General features: G+C 25.4%; 3 protein-coding genes across 3 annotated transcripts; 1 reads left to right on the plus strand and 2 right to left on the minus strand.

The window, feature by feature from the left end:
- Positions 1-872: 872 nt before the first annotated feature.
- On the minus strand, positions 873-2910 carry Phum_PHUM047660 (Aminoacylase-1, putative; the record flags this gene model as incomplete). The annotated part of the gene is made up of 8 exons (XM_002423249.1): positions 873-1019; positions 1105-1165; positions 1240-1469; positions 1549-1736; positions 2046-2192; positions 2276-2447; positions 2528-2697; positions 2811-2910. The coding sequence occupies 8 exons, from the start codon at positions 2908-2910 to the stop codon at positions 873-875; spliced, it is 1215 nt and encodes a 404-aa protein (XP_002423294.1).
- Positions 2911-4925: 2015 nt separating this feature from the next.
- On the plus strand, positions 4926-9720 carry Phum_PHUM047670 (Cyclin G-associated kinase, putative; the record flags this gene model as incomplete). Its single annotated transcript, XM_002423250.1, has 21 exons — positions 4926-4967; positions 5080-5205; positions 5306-5531; positions 5629-5745; positions 5857-5965; positions 6123-6245; positions 6336-6546; positions 6648-6773; positions 6864-6997; positions 7077-7193; positions 7288-7393; positions 7474-7649; positions 7731-7915; positions 8000-8067; positions 8101-8168; positions 8262-8514; positions 8598-8706; positions 8779-8922; positions 9016-9269; positions 9343-9516; positions 9610-9720. 21 exons carry the CDS (start codon positions 4926-4928, stop codon positions 9718-9720), a joined length of 2979 nt encoding a protein of 992 aa, XP_002423295.1.
- A 3296-nt stretch (positions 9721-13016) lies between these two features.
- Positions 13017-18893, minus strand: Phum_PHUM047680 (uncharacterized protein; the record flags this gene model as incomplete). The annotated part of the gene is made up of 15 exons (XM_002423251.1): positions 13017-13022; positions 13216-13518; positions 13583-13834; positions 14345-14533; positions 14621-14872; positions 14954-15207; positions 15471-15577; positions 15772-16116; positions 16237-16439; positions 16564-17094; positions 17212-17334; positions 17426-17574; positions 17656-17908; positions 18045-18642; positions 18769-18893. The coding sequence occupies 15 exons, from the start codon at positions 18891-18893 to the stop codon at positions 13017-13019; spliced, it is 3690 nt and encodes a 1229-aa protein (XP_002423296.1).
- Between the last annotated feature and the right edge of the window lie 1414 nt (positions 18894-20307).

Below are 20307 nucleotides of genomic sequence, written 5' to 3' on the forward strand. Positions count from 1 at the left end.
TTATATATATATATTTTTTTATTAATTCGGAGTAATAATAATAATAATAATAATTTATTTTGAAATTAAAAAATTATTTACAAAACTTTTTTCTTTTGTTTGATTCTTTTCTTTTTTTTTTTAGATTTTGATGTTAAAATTATATTTAAAAAAAAAAAAAATATTTTTCATTTTTTTTTTTTCATTTTTTCTGTTCACAAATGAAAATTTTTTTTTTTTTTATTTTTTATTATAAAATTAATTAATTTTTTTTCTGTTTGTTTGTTGTAATATGTAAATTATCAATAGCATACTTCTAGTAATGCCTTTTGTCTAAAAATTTTATATATTCAGAGGCGCGAGGGGGGGTGGGGTGGGGTGGGGTGGAAAAACGTGTGTGTTGGGGAGGAATGTGGGGAGGAAGGGAGGGGGAAATGTATGATCTTATAAGTACGTTTTTTTTTAAATAAAAAAAAATAAGAAAATATTAGCCTAAGATTTCCAGAAATGTACAAACTTAGATTTAAGTTATTTTTATATAACTTTGTTTACACTGAATCTCTTTTTTTACATTAAAAATATTTTTTTTAAAAAATCAAATTTTCCTTCTTTCTTTCTTTCTTTCTTTTTTTCTAATATCCTTCCTTAAATTAATAATTTTTTTTTTTAGGTGTGTGAGTGCGTGTGTGCATGTGTGATAAATAAAAAAAATAAATTGATTTTTTTTTTTTTTTTTCTATAATTTTAATAATATAAATAAAATAAATTTTTTTCATATAATAACATTTTATATAAAAAAATAATAATAATAACAAACTATATATATATATAATGTAATACGGAGGCACTTTTGATCGATTGTTAAATTTATTAAATAACAATAATAATAATAATTAAACTTGATTTGCAATTGCAGGTATCAACTTTTCGTAAATATCGATACCTTTAATAAAAATATCCTTATTGAGAAATTCATCGTGAGCGTGTAACAATACGGGAGTGTTCATAATCGGTGATAATCCAATAACGGGTATTCCCACCTGAAAAAAAAGGGATTAAGATTATAGTTAATCCATTAAATATGAAGATAAGCATAAGAATTGATAAAAAATGAAGAGAATTTACTTCTCTGCAGTATCTTCCATCTGTTCCACCTGGAAATGTGGATATTTTGTATTTTATGTTCCTGTAATTATTTTATATAAATGAATTTTCGAAAAAAAAAGTAAAACGTGATAAATAATAATAATAATATTTTACATCAAATCAAATTGTTCTTTTATTTTCATCCAAAATAAATTTGATTCATCAACTTTTGTCGGATTTATTCTTGAATTTTTTTGTATCCATTTCATTTCTATACCATCCCCTGAGTCTTTTATCCATTTTTTAATTTGATTTTCAAAATCAACAAGATCAACATCTAATGATAAACGAAAATCAAATGTGGCACTCAATCGAGGAGGAATAACGTTTGCTTCTACTCCACCCTAACCACAAAAAAACATTAAATTTTAATTTTTTCTTCTTTGAATAATGTTTAAATTGTACTTGAATATTGAAATTTACTTTTAACATTGTTAAATTAACCGTTGTTACATCTCCGATTGTCAAATTATTATTTAATTTTAACTTTTCAACTTGTGTTTGTCGAAAACTCATTATTTTACTTATTAATTTTTCCATTTTTTCTCCTGCCGTATTTTCCAAAAGGAGTGATCCATGACCTTCTGAACCAGAACATATAAATTCAATTTCTAAAAATGCAAACAAAAAAATGAAAATGAATGAAAATTTTTTTTTTTCAATTTAAATGAATGCATTGTATAATCAAAATGTTTACTTTTTGATAAACTTTCCATAAAAGCATAAATTTAAAAAAAAATATTTATGTAACATTGTCGTACTTTTTTCAAACCACCATTACAATATTTTTAAAAAAAATTGTGTTACAATTATCAATCGATTGTTTCTAATTTACAAAGCAGCATTATAATTTTTAATTAAATAATTCAAATGATGATTATTTTACTTTTAAATATTAATTAATATAATGAAATTCTTACGCCAAATATTTCTTTCTGCATTAAATACATAAACAGTTGATGTTGGACTTGAATACCCTTCATCTAAAGCGAAACCAACATTCAATTCAGTAAAATCACTCGTGTAAACAAATTTTTTCATTCCATCGATTCCTCCGATTTCTTCATCTGAAATTAAACACATTTAAATAACCTTAATGATTTTTAATTTTGATTGTTAAAATGCCTTTTAATATCCATAAAAATCTCACCAGGAACAAATGACAAATGAATATCTCTTTTAAATTGTACATTTTTTCTTATTAATCTCCTTAATGCTTCTAAATATTGTATGGCAACACATTTCATGTCTTGAGCACCTCTTCCATAAATATTACCATTTTCATCGACATTAGCATCGAAAGGACCATATTTCCAAAATTCCTTTACAAGGTAAGTAAATTTAAATTATTAAATATAAATTTGTAAAAATAAATCTTACAAAGATGTATTTGTTGTCATACTGGGAAAACGGGAACAACATCCATATGAGAATTTAACAAAATTGATGGCAATCTAGAATTTGTTCCTCTTTTTGTTAGTATAACAATTGGTTTGTTTTTAACTATTTCGAAAATTTTCACATCCAAATTTAATTCTTTTCCCTGTTGAGTTAAAAACTTTACACATTCTTCTGCAAAAATTATTTTTATTTTTTATTTTATTAGGATTCTAAAAAATTATCATTAATTTAACCTTTAGAAAAATTATGAAAGAAAAAAAAGAAAATTAAAGCTATTATATTACCATAATTAACATTAGGTTGAACAGATGGAATTCTTAAATATTTTCTAAAATTTTCCACAGCAATTTCATTTAATTTTTTTTCTAAACCTGAATCGGTCATATCTAAAAAATCATAATATTTTATGTATTAAAAAAAAAAAAATTTAAAATGCTTGTAACTGAAAGTTTTTGGGTCAGATTGTTTACTTCATTGGTTTTATCTTTATGGTGGGAAATTTCAGATTATAATTTTAATCTCAATATAAATTTTTTTTTTGTTTTTTACACTATATAAAAATGATTTTAAAAAATTTTTTAAAATTATAATTTTATAATATTTTCATATGTTGTCTCTTTTATTATCAAAACTTTAAAAGTTTATAAAATGGAAATTTTTAAAATTCTATTAAAAATTTTTTAATGCTCTTAATCTGTATAAATCTATAATCTACCGATTAGATTTTTTTATTATAAAACGATTTTATTATAAAATGAAAATTAAAAATACGTAACTGAATAATTTTTTAAAATGAAATTAAAAAAAAAAAACTAAAAAAGAATAAAATATCTTTTGAACACTTAACTGAATGTTAAAAATTATCAGACTATCTAAAGCAATTTACAATTGCCTGTGATATCAAAAGTAAATTATTTAATTTATAAATCTTTTGTTCCTATTTAACACTGTTTTTTTTTTTTAACTGTTCATAATGGAATCGTTGTTAAATAAAGGCCATTGTTTCTGAATTGGGATCCATTATTCAAACGATAACTGCTTATTTTTTTTTTTTCCATTAATAAAATTTTGATTTATAAAATCTCATTTACAAAAACAAAAAAAAAAAAAGTTAAAATGTCAAGTATTTGTGCGATTCAATATTTATTTATTGATATTTATATATAAAAACATTAATTAAAATTAATAATTCTCATTTATGTATTTGTACTTAAAATAGTGATTTTACGGATATTTTTAATAATTGCGAATACTCTAAAAAAATTTTTAACGACATGTTGTACATAGCATCGTAAATACTACTCGTAAAAGCATAATAAAAATTTTTTTTTATAAAAAATGCATTTGCGCCTTTTGATTATTTAACATTGGATAATTATTAAATTTTTTTAATAATACATTAGATAATGTGCTGGAAAAAAAAATTGGGCAAGACATGCGCAGTTGCAATTAAAAATGGCGTCCTATGTATTTTAATTTTATTTAATCACTTATAGAAAAAAATGTCGGATTTATTTAAATCTGCTTTTGGATATTTTAATAGTAATGGTTCAGAAAGTAGTAATGAATTTGTGGGTCAAGTTGTCGAAATAGGAAATGTTAAACTTATTGTTAAAAAACTCATAGCTGAAGGTAAATAATATATTTTAAAAACCGTTTTTGTCTATTAAAATTACAAAGGCTGGATATTGTATGTTTTAAATTGAATAACTTTACACAATTCCTTTTTGAATTTTTTTTTTTTTTTTCCAAAAATCGTTTTCTTTTGTTGCCAATAACAATAAGTTCAAATTTTTAAAATTACTCATGTCAAAATTTTCTAGTGAGAGGTTTTAAATTTAAATTTAAATTACTCTAACAATTTTTTTGAAATATTTACATAGTAAATTACTCATAATTTATTTGACTGTTGAATTTTCGTTAAAAAAAATTTGTGGTCATAAATTCTGATATTTTTCGGAGACTAAATTAATTTTGTTTTGTGTTTCAGGTGCTTCAGCTTTTGTTTACATAGTTCAAGATCCCAATTCAGGGAAAGAATATGCTCTTAAGGTTAGATTTTACCTATGTAAAAATTTTAAATGTGTGTTTTAATTAAATCTTGTCTAATGTTGAAATGTATTTTACAGAGATTATTTGCAACTGACCCTGAGAGTAATGCTATTGTTTTAGAAGAAATAAATATATTAAAAAAGTTATCTGGTCATCCTAATATTATTCAGTACTTAGCTGCAGCTTCTATAGATAAAAGTTCATCATCACATGGGAAAAATGAATATCTCATTTTAACTGAACTTTGTAAAGGAAGTTTAGTAGATGTTTTAAGTAATAGAACAACCCCCTTTTCTCCCGATACAGTATGCAAAATTTTTTGGCAAATATGCAAAGCAGTTCAACACATGCATTCTCAAGTTCCACCTGTTATCCACAGGGATTTAAAGGTTTGAGTAATAAACTAATTAAAATTAAAATAATTTTTAAATTATAAAAATTAAATAAAGTTTTATATTTTAAAATAAATTATGATTGTATAAATAAGTTGCATCTTTTTAGATAGAAAATTTATTAATTAGCAATGATAACACAATAAAACTTTGTGACTTTGGAAGTTGTACACTTAAAGTGCATCAACCTGATTCATTATGGTCTGCTGGTCAGCATTCATTATTAGAAGATGATGTATGTATGCTTTGGTTTTTTTTTTTTTTTTTTCTTACTATTACTGTATTTTACATCATTGTGAGTAAATTGTATTAATTTCATTAATATTTTTTTACAGATGGCTAAATTTACTACTCCTATGTATAGGGCTCCTGAGATGATAGATACTTGGAATAACTATCCTATAGGTACACCCTGTGACATTTGGGCCCTAGGCTGTATTCTGTATACCCTGTGCTTTATGACTCATCCTTTTAGCGATTCAGCCAAATTAAAAATACTTAATGCAAATTGCAATATTCCTTCTGGTGATTCAAAATATTCTCCTTTTTATGATCTCATTAGTAAGTAAAACTTAAGTTTTTTTATAATTTTATTACATATAGAAAAAAACTTATTCTTGGTTTTAATTTATTTTAAATTGATTACTTTCTTTCGTAGGAGGATGTCTGCAAGTGAATCCTGAAACGAGGTTATCAGTTAATGACTTGTTGGAGAGGCTGGCTTCGATAAGTGAATGTAACAATTTTAAATTAACAGAATCATTAAATTTGGAAGGTAAAATTTGAGGGAAAAAAAAAAGAATTTTTTCTTGTTTGATTTGATTACGTAATGAACATCTGTATTTACATACTGTATCATACTGAGTAATTTTTAATTTTGCTTTAGCTTTTGTAGTACCTAGTGACCCAACTAAATCAATAAAAACAACAAAGCCACCTGCACCCATGACACATTCTACTAATTTAAGCTCTTCTCAAGTTTCAGAGTCTCCTCGGTAAGTTAAAGTAAATATCAACAATTATAAAAAGTATTATAAAAAAATAACACAGAGGTAAAACTTAAAAGTAATTTAAAAAATAACATTTATTAATTTAATAAATTAATAAAATTTTTTGCAGATTACCCAATCCTACGAGTTCTGAAGGACCTAGTCATATGAGAAGCCACCCTGTTAAGCCAGAGAGTGGTTTGTTTTCCACTATAAAAGTGGCGCGGGATCTTTTTGAAAATTTAAAGGACACTAGTATAAAGTTATGCAAACGGTACAGCAGTAAGTGATACACTAATTTTACCATAAGTAAAAGAAGGATTTATCGTTCATTATGAATGCTAAGTAAAAAAAAAAAAAAAAAATTATATTTCAGGACCATAACCAGGTCTGATCTCGACATTTCTTATGTAACTTCAAGAATCATAATAATGCCATTTCCTGCAGACGGTATTGAATCTGCTTATAAAAGTAATCATATAGATGACGTAAAAGCATTTCTCGATGCAAGGTATTCCGGTGGAAGGTACACCGTGTACAACTTATCGGGTAGAAGTTATCCTCCGATGAGACTGGGAATTGGAAGGGTAAACAAACATTATTTTGAAATAAAAAAAAACTTTTTAAAGTGCCTTTTTAAACACGAAATTTTCCGTAGGATGATTAAATTTAATTTTTTAAATTTTAGGTAGTCGAATGCCCTTTCGGAACCTTTAAAAAAGTTCCATCACTTCATGCTTTATATAATCTGTGTTTAGATGCTATTAAATTTTTGGATAAAAACGAAAAAAACGTTATAGTTATACATTGCACAGTAAGTTTTTATTTATTTATTTTTTCTTTTTAAATAAAATTTTATATTACTGTACGTTTAACTAATGAATTTGAAAATGATTTTTCTTAGGATGGAAAAGCTAGTTCGGCAGTTTTCTTTTGCGCTTTACTATTGTTCTGTGAAATTATGGAAAGATTTGAAGATGCTTTACAAATGTTTGCAGTTAAAAGAGCTCCTCCCGAGTTGCAACCGTCAGAAATAAGGTATATTAGACATTTATTTATTAAATTTAATTGATGAATATTTCTTAATCCGGTCAGTTAAAATTATTTCATCTCTTAGGTATTTGAGATATTTTAGTCAAATCATCAAAAATCCATCATCAGTTCATCCTCACACGCAGCCAGTAACTATTGTATCAGTGATTTTGCAACCGGTCCCACTTTTCACTAAGCTAAGGTAATTACAAAAAAATCCCGTTACGTTAATTAATAATTATAAATTAAAAAGTTAATTTTAAAAATTATTTTATTTTTTTTTTTTTTTTTTTTAGGGATGGATGCAGGCCTTATATTGATTTATATCAAGGAGATGAGAAAGTAAAGACTACTCGAGTGGATTATGACCGAATGAGGTTATTTAACATAGCCGAAGGAAAAGTACGTGCGATTCCTTACATAACAATTTACGTTATTTTAATATTCAACATCTAGAAATATTTATACATTTTTTTTTTCAGGTTATAATTCCTTTAAATTTAACCGTTTGCGGAGATATAACTTTATCCGTTTTTCACGCGAGGCAAAATTTGGGTGGAATGATGTCTTCGGGAAAACCCACGGGTCATAAAATATGTCAGTTTCAGTTTCACACGGGTTTCATTCCAGAAGAGGATACAAGTATAAAGTTTGCAAAGTACGTGAAAATTTTTCGAATCAATGAGAAATAAATATATATACGTTCCTTCATTTTAAAATATATGTATTTTAATTTAAGGAACGAGTTGGATGATTTAGCCGGAGAAGAACAATATCAACAGAAATTCACCGTCACGGTTAATATATTTGTTTGTGATTATTCTCAAGATTCGCGTCCAACGCCTTGGACTGCGCCAAAAAAAATAAATCCCGTTTTGCTGTTTGCTAATTCACTCGAAATGGAAGAAACTATCGAAAGCTTTGGTATGAAAAAAAACTTAAAGTTATTATTATAAATAATTATTAGCAAGTGTAGAAACATTTTTTTTTTTTTTGGTATCATTTCAGTTTTGAAACCGTCGACTTCTCGTAAACCTGAAAATGTTGCACCATCAAGACCTCCACCTCCATCTTTTGTCAATAAAAAAATTGATAAAAAAGATGGCGAGGTGTTGAAAAATTCAGAATTCACTGATAATCTTATACAATCGGACAAACCAGTGCCAGAAATCAAGAAGTAATTTAATCGAACTTTTATTTAAATATTTTTTTTTTCTTCTTGTATTTTAGTGATAGGGTAATTAAGTGATATTACTTTCAGGCAAGAAAGTGTGGATCTATTAGGTTTAAGTTTGGATAATGAAAATGCAACCGAAAGCAGTACCAGTAGTTCTTTCAATCCGAGGTTTCACGAGTTAAGCGATTTATTCGATACAAAGTCGGAGAGCAAGAATCAAAGTAGTGTTAAAAGTGACGTCATTTTTGATCCTTTCGGTAGCGAAAAATCCGTGTCAGCAAACACTTTGGTATTAACTATTTGTAATAATAAATTGAAATGTTTAATTAAATTATTTTTGATCATAGTTTCTTTTTTTTTTTTTTTAAATTAAATATACATATTGTGAATTATTGTTTAAATTTATAGCTGGATTGTACTACAGATGAGCAAATACGTTTGCCACAAAATAATTTATTCGTAAATTCAAGCGGTTTAACAAGGAATGCGAGCACTCCTAATTTAGAGCAAAAAAATAAAGATCCCTTTGCGGATCTTGGTAAGTGATAAATGATTATATTTTTCCTTTCTATTGATTATTTTTATTATTATTATTTTATTATCATTATAGGAAATTTTGTCTCAAACCTTAACATTCCCACAAGCAATTCCAAACCGGTTACACCGATAAATGGATCTCCAAACATTCAATCTCCGATTCATAAGTTACCGACTCAAACATTCGGCGTTCCTCAAAACAATCCAACGACCAAAAGTCCCGGAGGTAGGACTGATGACGAATTTAAATTTTTTGAAAATTATCGAATTCAAAGAGCAGTTATTAATAATGTGCAACTGTCGATTTCAGGTACTCCATTGCACAATGCAAAATCCGCTACGACGGAAAATCGCGCTCCCGATTACAGCAGATCTCATTTCGATTCGGCTTTTACAAAAAAACAAAATACGGAAAAGGGTGGGAAAACTAGTTCTGACGTTTTCGGAGATTTGCTAGGGTCACAAGGTTACGAATTTGCTTCTAAGAAAGACACGGGTCCGAGAACGATGAACGAATTAAGGAAAGAGGATCTCGTAAAAGAATTAGATCCCGATAGGATGAAGGTAGGTTTTTTTCTCACTCCTCTCTTCATTTTTTAATTCAAATTCACTTTTTAAAAAAGAAAAAATTTTACAGATTTACGAATGGACCGAAGGGAAAAAGGGAAACATTCGAGCATTGCTTTGTTCGATAAATTCTGTCCTTTGGGAGGATTGCAAATGGAAAGGTGTCGACATGTCGCAGTTGGTATCTTCGTCTGACGTCAAAAAAGCCTACAGGAAAGCATGTTTGGCAGTTCATCCGGATAAGGTTTGTGGCTGATATGATAACATGATGGCTTTTCGACGTGATTCTTATCACTCTTCAATATGAGTTTATTAATTTTTTTTTGGTTTGTTTCAGCTCGTCGGAACAGAATATGAAAATATCGCAAAATTGATTTTTGTCGAATTGAATAACGCTTGGAGCGATTTCGAAAACGATACAAATCAGCAAAATTTATTTTCAAATTAAAAATTTAGTAAATTAAAATTATATTTAATTAAAGTAACAAAAAAAAAAAAAAATTAGACAAAGAGTTATAATCAAAAAAAAAAAAAAAAATCAACGTATGTAAAAAGAAAGAAAGGAGAGGAAAGGAATGGAAAGAAAAATAAAAAAAATTAATTTTTATTTTTGTTTTTATTATTATTATTATTATTATTAATATTTAGGGGGGGGGGGGGGGGGGGAAAAAAAAGAAATTTAATTTTAATGTAAAAAAAAAAAAAATGTTTTAGTTTGTAAATGATGCCGGAGCTGCTTGTCAATTTATTGAACAAATAATTTGTTTGTTACTGGTTTGCAATATTTAATTTAATTAATTAATTAATTATTTATATATTTTAATGTGTATAAATGTTTACCTTTTTTTTTTTTTTTTTTTGTTTCTTATACAAAAAAAAAATTTTTTTGGTCACGTTTAAATTAAATTAAATTGTTTTTTTTTTTTTAATTTTTAAACTGGAATAAATGAAATGATGATTTGACCGTTGCGTGTGGTGTATATTTATTTATTTTAAGTTAATTTTTTTTTTTTTTAATATTTTATATTAATTATTTAAATAAAAATTAAAAAAAAAAATTATTTGATTTTGTAATTAAAAAAAATAAAATAATAAATTATAATTTTTTTTGTTTTTTTTTTTTTTTTTATTTATCGGAATCGTTTTATATTCATTGTAATTTTTTTTTTTTTTTTAATTTTTTTTGTTGCTCATTAATTATTTAAATAATAATCATTGTTTATTTATTATAATTTTTTTTTTTAAAAAAAATTATTTTTTATGTAATAATTTGAAAAATTATTTTGTGTATGTTTAAAATAAAAATATAATAAAGTTAGATATGTAAATGTCGTGAAATATGCGATAAATTTGAGTTACCAATTATAAAATAATTAATTAAAATAAATAAATAATTTTTTTTTTTCATTTTAAAATGATGCTCATTTACGATGAAGGAATAAAATGAAAATAATTAAATTGTTATTTAAAATTATTTAGTCACCAATTGTCCGAATATTAATTTAATTAGTTTATTGTAACTTGCGTTAATTAAAACAAAATAAAAATTTTTATTCTCGTTAAAAAATAAAATTTATTGATATTTTTTTTCCATTTTTTTTTTTTTTTTTTTGTTAATTTTTAGCACTAACCTTCCCATTCGGTAGCAGGGAGAGTGCGGGGGACTCAGCCGAAACCACTACCCAACTAAAATTCCTAAACGTATTTCACAGCGCTCATTTTTGGGGGGGAGAAAACAACGTGAATTTTAATTTCAAACTCCTCCTATGCCAAAAACATTAGATCGACATTTGCAATTCCGGTACTTCCCCCTTTACCCCCAACGGACGCCAAGTCAACAATCTGCGATTGGAGAATCCATTCTCAGAAGCCTCGCCCTTAAAACGGTCTCCATAGCAACCTCCGAATAGTTTGATTACAAAAGTAAAACACCTCTTTCAATCTGATGTTTGCTTGATACATTTATAAAATTTTTCTAATGATTTTACTATACAAAAAAATCGTAAAATAATCGTTACGTATTAAGTGAACATCAGGCATGTTAATTAATAATTTAATGATTTAGGTATTTTATCATATGTTTACGTAATATATTTAATGAAATATCGTTAATAATTTTCTAAAAAAAAAAATTTTTTTTTAAATGAGCGATTTAATGAGTTAATTAAATTTTTAAAAAAAAAATTGAAGCCCCCGATCCCCCGATACCCTTAAGAGAATTTTCCAACAATGCCTTTAATAAAATTTTCTACTTTAAAACCCCCCGAAAAAAAAAAAAAACTTATAATTAATTGCTTCATAATGATGTCACTTACTTAATTACTTCGTGTAGTAAATAATTTTAAAAAATAAATAAATAAATAAATAAAATATAAAAAACGATTAAAAATTTTTTTTATTCTAATATATAAAACAAAAAAAAAAAAGTACAAATATTTTTTATTTATAAACTCATTTATTTGTTTATTTATTAATAATTTAAAAAAATTAAAACGTTTATAAATAAAATAAATAACAACGAAACAAGAAAAAGAAAAGAAAAGTATGAAAAAAATTATTTATCGTTTTCGTTTAAAAATAAATCATCGAATAAATAAATAAATAAATAAAAATTAATTTTTATAAATTAAATAATTTCTAACACATTTAGGACATGCTAATTCGCAATTATCATTATTTAATAAATCATCGTAAAATTCATTTAAATTTTTCAAAGAATTATCGCCGTTAATAAAACTTTGAAATTCTTTTTCGAAATTTTTTTTATTAAACGCATGACCGCAAGAGAACAAATAATTTCTATCGGATAAAACGTCATCGTAAGTAATTTTCACGTAATTTATATTAAAATCGGAAGAATCTTTTAAATTTTCTTCGATGACGTCAATGTGTGATTTCATCAGGTAATTTTTATTTTTTATTTTATTTGAAGTTGTATCTCGTCCATCTTTGTTCGGCGACGATTCCATTTTCGTTTGATTTTTAATATCGGCAAATATTTTCGACATCCCTTCTAAATATTCATCGTGATTTTCATCATTTTTTATGTGTGTGAAAATTTTCGTTATCAATTTAATAATAAAATCAGTTGAAAATTCATTAATTAAATTACCATTATTATTATCTTTTTCTTTGCTACAAAACCAAAAAAAAATTTTTATTAGATAGTTAATAATTTTATGACGTCACGTGACGAAGTATTTCACTCACCAAAACAATAAATAACCCAAATCGTAAAACAAATCATTTAAATTATTTTTGAAAAATTCTTCGAGGTGAAACATTGGTAATTTTTCTGCTAACCAAAATTGTATCCCCGTTTCCAGTGCGGATAATTTTTTTAATTTTAAATTTTTTTTAACGTTTGTTGAATTTAAATTTAAATAAGTTTCCATTATGAATTTAGCATTATCGATGTATTTTTGTAAAAATTCTAAATTTTTATCTTGTGGCACCACCAGCTGAAGCGATTCGTTTTGATTAATTTCTGAATAATAAAAATGGAAAGAAAAATTAAAACAACCGACAATGATTATTTTTCTGTTTAGTGAGTAAATGGAATTAATAAATAAATTTTCTTTTTTTTTTTTTTAATACTTTTCTGTTCTTCTTCTTCTTCTTGTTCCTCGCAAGATGCCGTTTTCTCGTTTTCCGATTCTTCTTCGTTCGAATCATTACAAATGGTGGTTTTTTTAATTTTTTTATAAATGACATTGTTTCTCGTTTGATTCGGCTCGATTGGCATCATCCCTGTAAAATTTTTATTCGAATACTGAAGAGATTTAAATTGGTAAATCATAGATTTTTTATAATTGCTTTGTAACAATGCTATTTTCGATGCGGCTTGATAATTATCGTATTTTAAACTCTGAAAAAAAAAAAAAAAAAAAAAAAAAAATTTCTGAACAACCGTTGCAAAAACGAACGATTTTAAAATTTTTACTACCGTTTCCAACAGGTAATTTAAATCGATGCAACGTCTAAAATTTTCAATCGTAAAATGTAATATTTCTTGCGAATAATCGCAATCCGAAACGGATAAATCTTGAGGATCCGAAATAAAATTTTGGTTCAAACTGTGATAAGCAAAAGTTGGCGGTGGTAAACCGGAAACTTCTTTCGGAGTATCGCTAGAATTTAAACTCGTGTTCCTATCTAAAAGTCTTACTATTCTTTTACATGATTTTAACATGACAAGTTTTCCATCCAATGATTTTGTCGCTGATTCTTTCACCGGTATGGCCAACTAAAATTTTAAGCAAATGAATATGAAAATTTTGGAAAAGTAACAAACTTTTATTAAAAAATACATTAGTGACCCGTACTTGACCCACGGAATTACTTCCCCAACAAAATATTTTTCCAGTTTGTTTTTCTTGAGCAGCCGTAAATTCGCATCCGCAAGATATGCAATCGGCTTTAAAAGTATTTTCGTTAATTTGAGTTGGTGCGGTTACTTCCTTATGCCCTCCGTTACCCAGTTGTCCATCTAAAGATCTTCCCCAAGTATAAACACCTCCAGAAACCGTTAAAAGTGCCGAGTGATGACATCCGCAAGAGATCTAAAATTTAATATTATTATTAAAAGAAATTTAATTTTTATCTATTGTAAAAAAAAAAAAAAAAGTAATTTTCACCTGTACAATTTCCCCATCGACATTACTGGTATCCACTAAAGAAGGTGACAAATGAGTTTCCGATAAATTTTTATTACAGGATCCAGGTTCTTCAAGAGATTCGTTATTATCGACATTTTGTACATTTTCCGAGGCTCCAGATTTAGTCGAATCAGTATTTGGTGCTGTTGAATTTTGATTTTGTTGTAATTTAGATCTTTTACGAGATTGAGCTTGAATGCGAAGATTTTGAGGGCTGGAACCCCAAGTGTACAATCGATTTGTTTCAGTCAAAGCCAACTACAAAATCAAATTTAATTTTCGTCAGATTAACCGACACATTTTTTTAATTGACTTTTTTCTCTGAGGAGTTTTTTATTTATAAAAAAAATTAAAATTTGCGATCGTTGTAAAAGAAATTTTATAAACTTTTTCAAACGCAGACGTTTTCCTTACACTGTGAAAATATCCCGTGGCGATCAAAATAATTTTTTCACTTATACCCTGGATGAGAACTGGTACTGATGATTTCGTCGTATTTCCAGTTCCCAGTTGTCCAAATACACCGGAACCAAATGAAAATATTTGTCCTTTATCCGACAAAACGAGGGAATGACCATGGCCGGCAGCTATATCTTTAATAACCTTGCAAAAAAGTGTGTAAAATAAAAATTATTTTTCTTTAAAGAAAACAGGTAAATACACACAATACAGGTAAACATTACTAATTACTTGATCTTTTAAATGATTCACGCAGACGGGCAATCTTTGATCATCAATATTTCCAAGACCTAATTGACCGTGAACTCCCCAACCCCATGCAAAAACTTGACCTTTTTCCGTTAAAGCAAGAGTATGAAATTGACCGCAAGATAATGTTATTACATTTTCATTTGCTAAAGATGTGATTAAACGAGGATAGGGAGATTCATAAACGTCTCCCAAACCAAGTTGACCGTATTTTGAACAACCCCATGCATAAACCTTAAAAATGAAAATTTTTTTTTTTTTGAGTCATTTAAACAAAGGTTGTTTTTCCCGACGAGAAAAAATCATATAACTTACTCCATTATTAGTTAAAGCAGTTGTGTGATTTTTTCCACAAGCAACGTACAAAACTTCTAATTTGAAACAATTTAATAAACTTATGGGAGACGGAAGTGAATGACGTGACATTGTCGGACCCTGACCTAGACAACCTTTAACCGTTTGACCCCAAGTGTAAATAGTACCGTTTCTTATTAAAGCTGTGTGCCCGTAACCACAATTAAGAACTGAATTTATTTTTTTGTTAAACAATTCAACAAGAGTCCCTGACGCTAAAACGAGAAAGGATTAGTAAATTTAAAAGCGAATTCTTAACTAAATAGAATAATCAATAAGTTAATAATAAATTATTTAATAACATGCAATTTTTTAATTATTTTAAAAATTACTATTAGAATCGTGTGCCATTATACGACATAACATAACATTCAACAATAACCTTTTTTAACCTTTTTTTAACCTCTTTTACATTTGTTAAAAACTTAAAGACAATACAAATCAATTTTTTTTTTATTATTATTTTTATAATACTTACATTCCATCGTTTTTTGCGGCGTGGTACAAAATTCGCTGTCAATATTTCTAAAATTTTTATTTTCATTTAATTGAAATAATAAATTATTTTGTGAAATTAAAAATTTTCTGTCGTAAACTTCAACGGTATTTTTTTTATACAATTTAACAAATAATATCGTTAAAAAAAGTTCAACTAATTTTCCAAATGGAAATCCCAATTGAATGTTGTCCTAAAATCAAATTAATTAATTTTATTATCATTATATACTACATTATTATCATTATTTTATTATAAAAATATTCTTACTCCATTAAGAGACTCTCCGTAATTGATAAATTTCGAAGCAAAAGGTCTCATATGAGGAGCCATAGGATTTAAGGTTTTTAAAAACCTGTTTATTATATCAATATTCAATTCGTTTAAATGTAAAATGACGTAATTTAAATACGTTAGGAAGCACTCGGGTTTTGTTATTATGGCTTCAATCAAACAACTTTCCGACATGCATTTCCAAAATTCAATTTTATTTAAATTCCAACCCAAAGTTTTCATATTTAGAAATCTTTCCATAACTTTTATTAAAATAAGATATCCGTCTAATATTAAACCTTTATAAGTAATTAATTTCCACAAACAGTTGAAGAGTAAAGACTGACCGGTGACGCTAACGGCTAATATTTCATCGTAATACAAATTTGTTTTTAAAAAATCTCTGTAAAATAATAATTAAAATTTATTAATAAATCAAAAACTAATTTCTTAGTTTTAATTTACTTAAACTCACATATATTTTTCTAATAATTTTTTATTGTTTTCATTTTTAAGAACTTCTTGAGCATATGCCATTATTATCAAATTACTTAAATGTATTTTTTCCGTTAGTGAAATTTCATTTCCAGAATTTGACATTAGCATAAGAGAATAATTTAAAACTTGAGTGCAATGACTTTCGCTGGCTAATTTTGCAATACTTTTTAATATTCCACACTTGAAACAAAAAAAAAAAAATAAAATAAAATTATTAATTACTTAAAATGTTAATTTCTAATCAATTTGAAAAAAATTTTTTTTTACGGGGTTATTGCTGTTTTATAAAAAAATTAAGTGGTACCTTTGATAATTTATAGAAAGCAATAGCAGAAGAAAATTCAGCAGATTTTAATTTTATATCACCGGCTATTTCTAATAATTTTTGAAGATCGATATCAAATATTGTGCAAATTTTTTCAGCCTTTTCCAATTCATTTGTGCCTAAAATAAGATCTAACGCCAATTTCACCACATTGTATTTTAAATGTATTATATAAACATTTTTGTTTGTGACCACCAAACAATTTTCAGGTTTGGGTTGAGAAAAAATTTCAATATTGTCCTCATTTTCAATATATTTTGATTCGTCACGTTCGTTAAACAAACGTTTAGACGTTAAAATTGTAGATTTGGATGAAATTTTGTACAAATTCAAAATAAATTCTTCCTCTTCTTCCCTTTCTTTTTCTTCTCCTGAATTAGTGGTAGTAAGTTCTAAAGGTTTTTTCTGATCAGAACCTAAACATTTTTTTTCTCTTTCATTTTCCTCAACATCTTCGGTATTTATATTTTTAAAAAACCATTTTCCCAATACAGATTCCGCATTAAATTCCTAAATGGTGGAAAAAATTATAATTATAAATTCATTTAAAATAAATATAAATTATTAGTTAAAAATTAAAACCTTATTTTGATCCATTCCAGTTTCTGTTAATTTTGAAGAAATTACTTTTATTGACTTTCCTCCCACCAAAGTCAAATATATAATATTATCACATAATAGTACGCATTCTGTTCCAAAGGGTAATTTATGAATTCTCTGGGGAGCAAGATCTAAACTCATAGAATGAATCTAGAAAGAAAAAAAATTATTTTAATAAACTTGAAATATATTACACAACTTAACTTAAAGATTGAAATATAGTATAATACAAAAGTTTTACCGTTAATAATTGAGATTGAGAGTAAAAACCAGCTAATACGTTGGAATCTAGAATATTTTGACAAGACATAAGGGTATCACCAACAACAGAATCTAAGTTTTCTATTGGAAGAGTATAAACTTTAGAATTTGAAAGTTCTTCTTTATTACCTGCTTAATGAGGAATAAAATTTTAATAAAATTAAAAAAAATACAAGATATTAGTGAAATTTTTCAATTAAGTCTTCGTACCTGACTTGAGGTTCATTTTAGATCGAGTTTCTGTGATTTTGTTTTTTAAAGATGAAAACTTTTCAACAGAAATTTGTTTCAAACTTTGTAATGAGTTTCGAGGTGAGGGAGTTTGAGAATTATCATTACTACATTGTGATAAATTTGATTCTAAACAATCACAACCATAATTAGAGAGTTTCTGGCATAAAATATAATTTATGTTCTTTTCTTCAAGTGTCAATTTAAACTGTTGATCACGACTATTAATAACCTAAAAAAAAAAATATCACAGAATTTTCAAAAAACCTACATATGCAAAAATACATTTAAACCGAAAAATAAAATTTTTAAAAACTAAAAAAACTTACAAATAAAAAAACATTTTGATTACTTAAATCCTCACAAACAAATAAATCTTTTATTTCTCCCTTAATGGTTGTATCTTTAATTTTTATTCCAGAATTTAAATTAACAAATATAATGTCACCATTTTTAAAACCGATAATAGCAATTTCCAATGATTTATGAACTGATGATTTCCACCAACAAATAGCAGATGGTGAAGGTTTGTGCTTAGAATTTAATATTTCCTTAAGCTTATTTTCATTATCACTATCATTAGAATTCAAAATACTAATAGAATGAGCTGAAGTAATATGAGATTCTTCGTTAACACTCGTTGTCAAATAAGATTGCAAGAAATCTTTCGAGTTGGACGACTTGTTATTGAATACATTATTATCTTTCGGAAGAAATGGGTATTTGTAAATGGTTAAATCGGTTGCACTAAAGATTTTAGAATTAACATCACATTTTGAATTATTGTTAAATGCTGAACACACAGGTAAAATATACAAATTACAAGTATGACTCAGCACAATTAAAAAACAGCCACAAGGAGAGAATTTTATCGAAATTGGGGTGTGAAGTGTGTCGAAAAACCAAGGAAATCGCTTGATTACAGGATATTTTTCATGTAATTCGAGGCAAACAAATTCTCCATCTCTGAAACAAAATTCAAATACATAAAGTCGATTAAAATAAATTGAGAACAAATGATATGAAATATTAATTATCATGTTCCTTTATACACATTCAAAAAAACATAAAAATTTAGAAGTTTTTACTAACCCAGTGAAAAGCATTAAAAAATCATGCTTTTTATTTTCACTCCATGCAGAGAGTTTTATTCGACCACAGGTTAATAATTTCGATAATGTGTATATATCATTTAAGTTTCCAGAACACTGATTCATTTTTAACAACAATCACATAATATTTACTGCGTTTTAATGGAACCTGAAGTAAAAAAAAAAAAAAAGTACATAAACATTAATCCATATAGAGCTTACAAATTAAATGAGAAGTTACATAAAAAATAAAATAAAGATTTAATGCAAAATCATACCTATTAATTATAAAATATAAAATGAAATCAATATATAATAATCATTGTCCTTAGCTTTTTAAAAAAACACTTAAAATTAGACTTTGATTTCTAGCCAAAACCATTTTTAGCGGCTTAATTTAAAAAGTAATAAGTAAAAAAATTCCATAATTTACAATGTATGTATAAAAAAATTAATTTTTTCTTTTTTAACACATAAATATTTGCACATAATCATTATTTAATTTCGATTTAAGTTGTACGATTATAAAAAAAAAAAAATTTAATCGAATAACAATTCATTCTGCTTTACTCTAATAAAAAAAAAAAAAAAGTACTCTAAAATATAAACTTATAATTTACGTTAAACAAAAAAAAAAAAAACGTTCGATAATTTATTAATTAAATAAAATTGTTATTTTTTTAAATAAAATTTTAACATAAATTTGACAAATTGTAAATTATTCACTTTTAAACCATAATTGTAAATAAAATTGATTGATTGAACGAATGAAAAATTTAATAAATAAAATTAAAAATATTTGATTAAAGTTTTTACTATTTTTTATAAATAATTTAATTTTTTATACTTTTCTTTCAATAAAAACAAAATAAAACAAAAACAAAAGAGTTCTATTACATAAAATTAAAAAAAAAATTTTTTTTCGAGGATTAAAACTGTTATTACTATCATCTCTATTGAATCCGGAAATGAAACTTTCAATTTTGGCGGGATTTTTAAATTTCATACGAATAGTACTATTAATAACACACAAATGAACGTTACATGTCCAAATTTGCATAAACAACAATAACAATAATTTATTTATTTATTTATATTATATATCATTTTTGCAAAAATTTATTATTTAAATTTAATAAAAAGGAACAAATAAATAAATAAATAAATAAATAAATAATAAATAATTTTGTTCTTATTTTTCTAAAGTATAATTTATTATTTTATTTCAACATGTTTTGTCACTAAATATTTTTATAGAAACATTTACATAAAAAAAACAATAATAATATTAATAATATATGAAAATTATTTATTAAATTATTTAAATAAATCAACATGAGAAAGAAAAAAACAAAAACAAAATTTTTATATTATTTTTCATATACAGTATAATCATAAACCATTTTTTTTGTAATCATTTCAATAATATAACTTTATAGTATAATATAATTTATTTAAAAAAAAAATAATAATAATTTAATTAAAAAGTATACGTTTATTTATTTATTTATGTATTTATTTTTGTTTATGTATTTATTAA

Source organism: Pediculus humanus, genomic scaffold (genome assembly GCF_000006295.1).
Source record: "Pediculus humanus corporis 1103172107399 genomic scaffold, whole genome shotgun sequence".
In the NCBI taxonomy this organism is placed as follows: Eukaryota; Metazoa; Arthropoda; class Insecta; order Psocodea; family Pediculidae; genus Pediculus; species Pediculus humanus.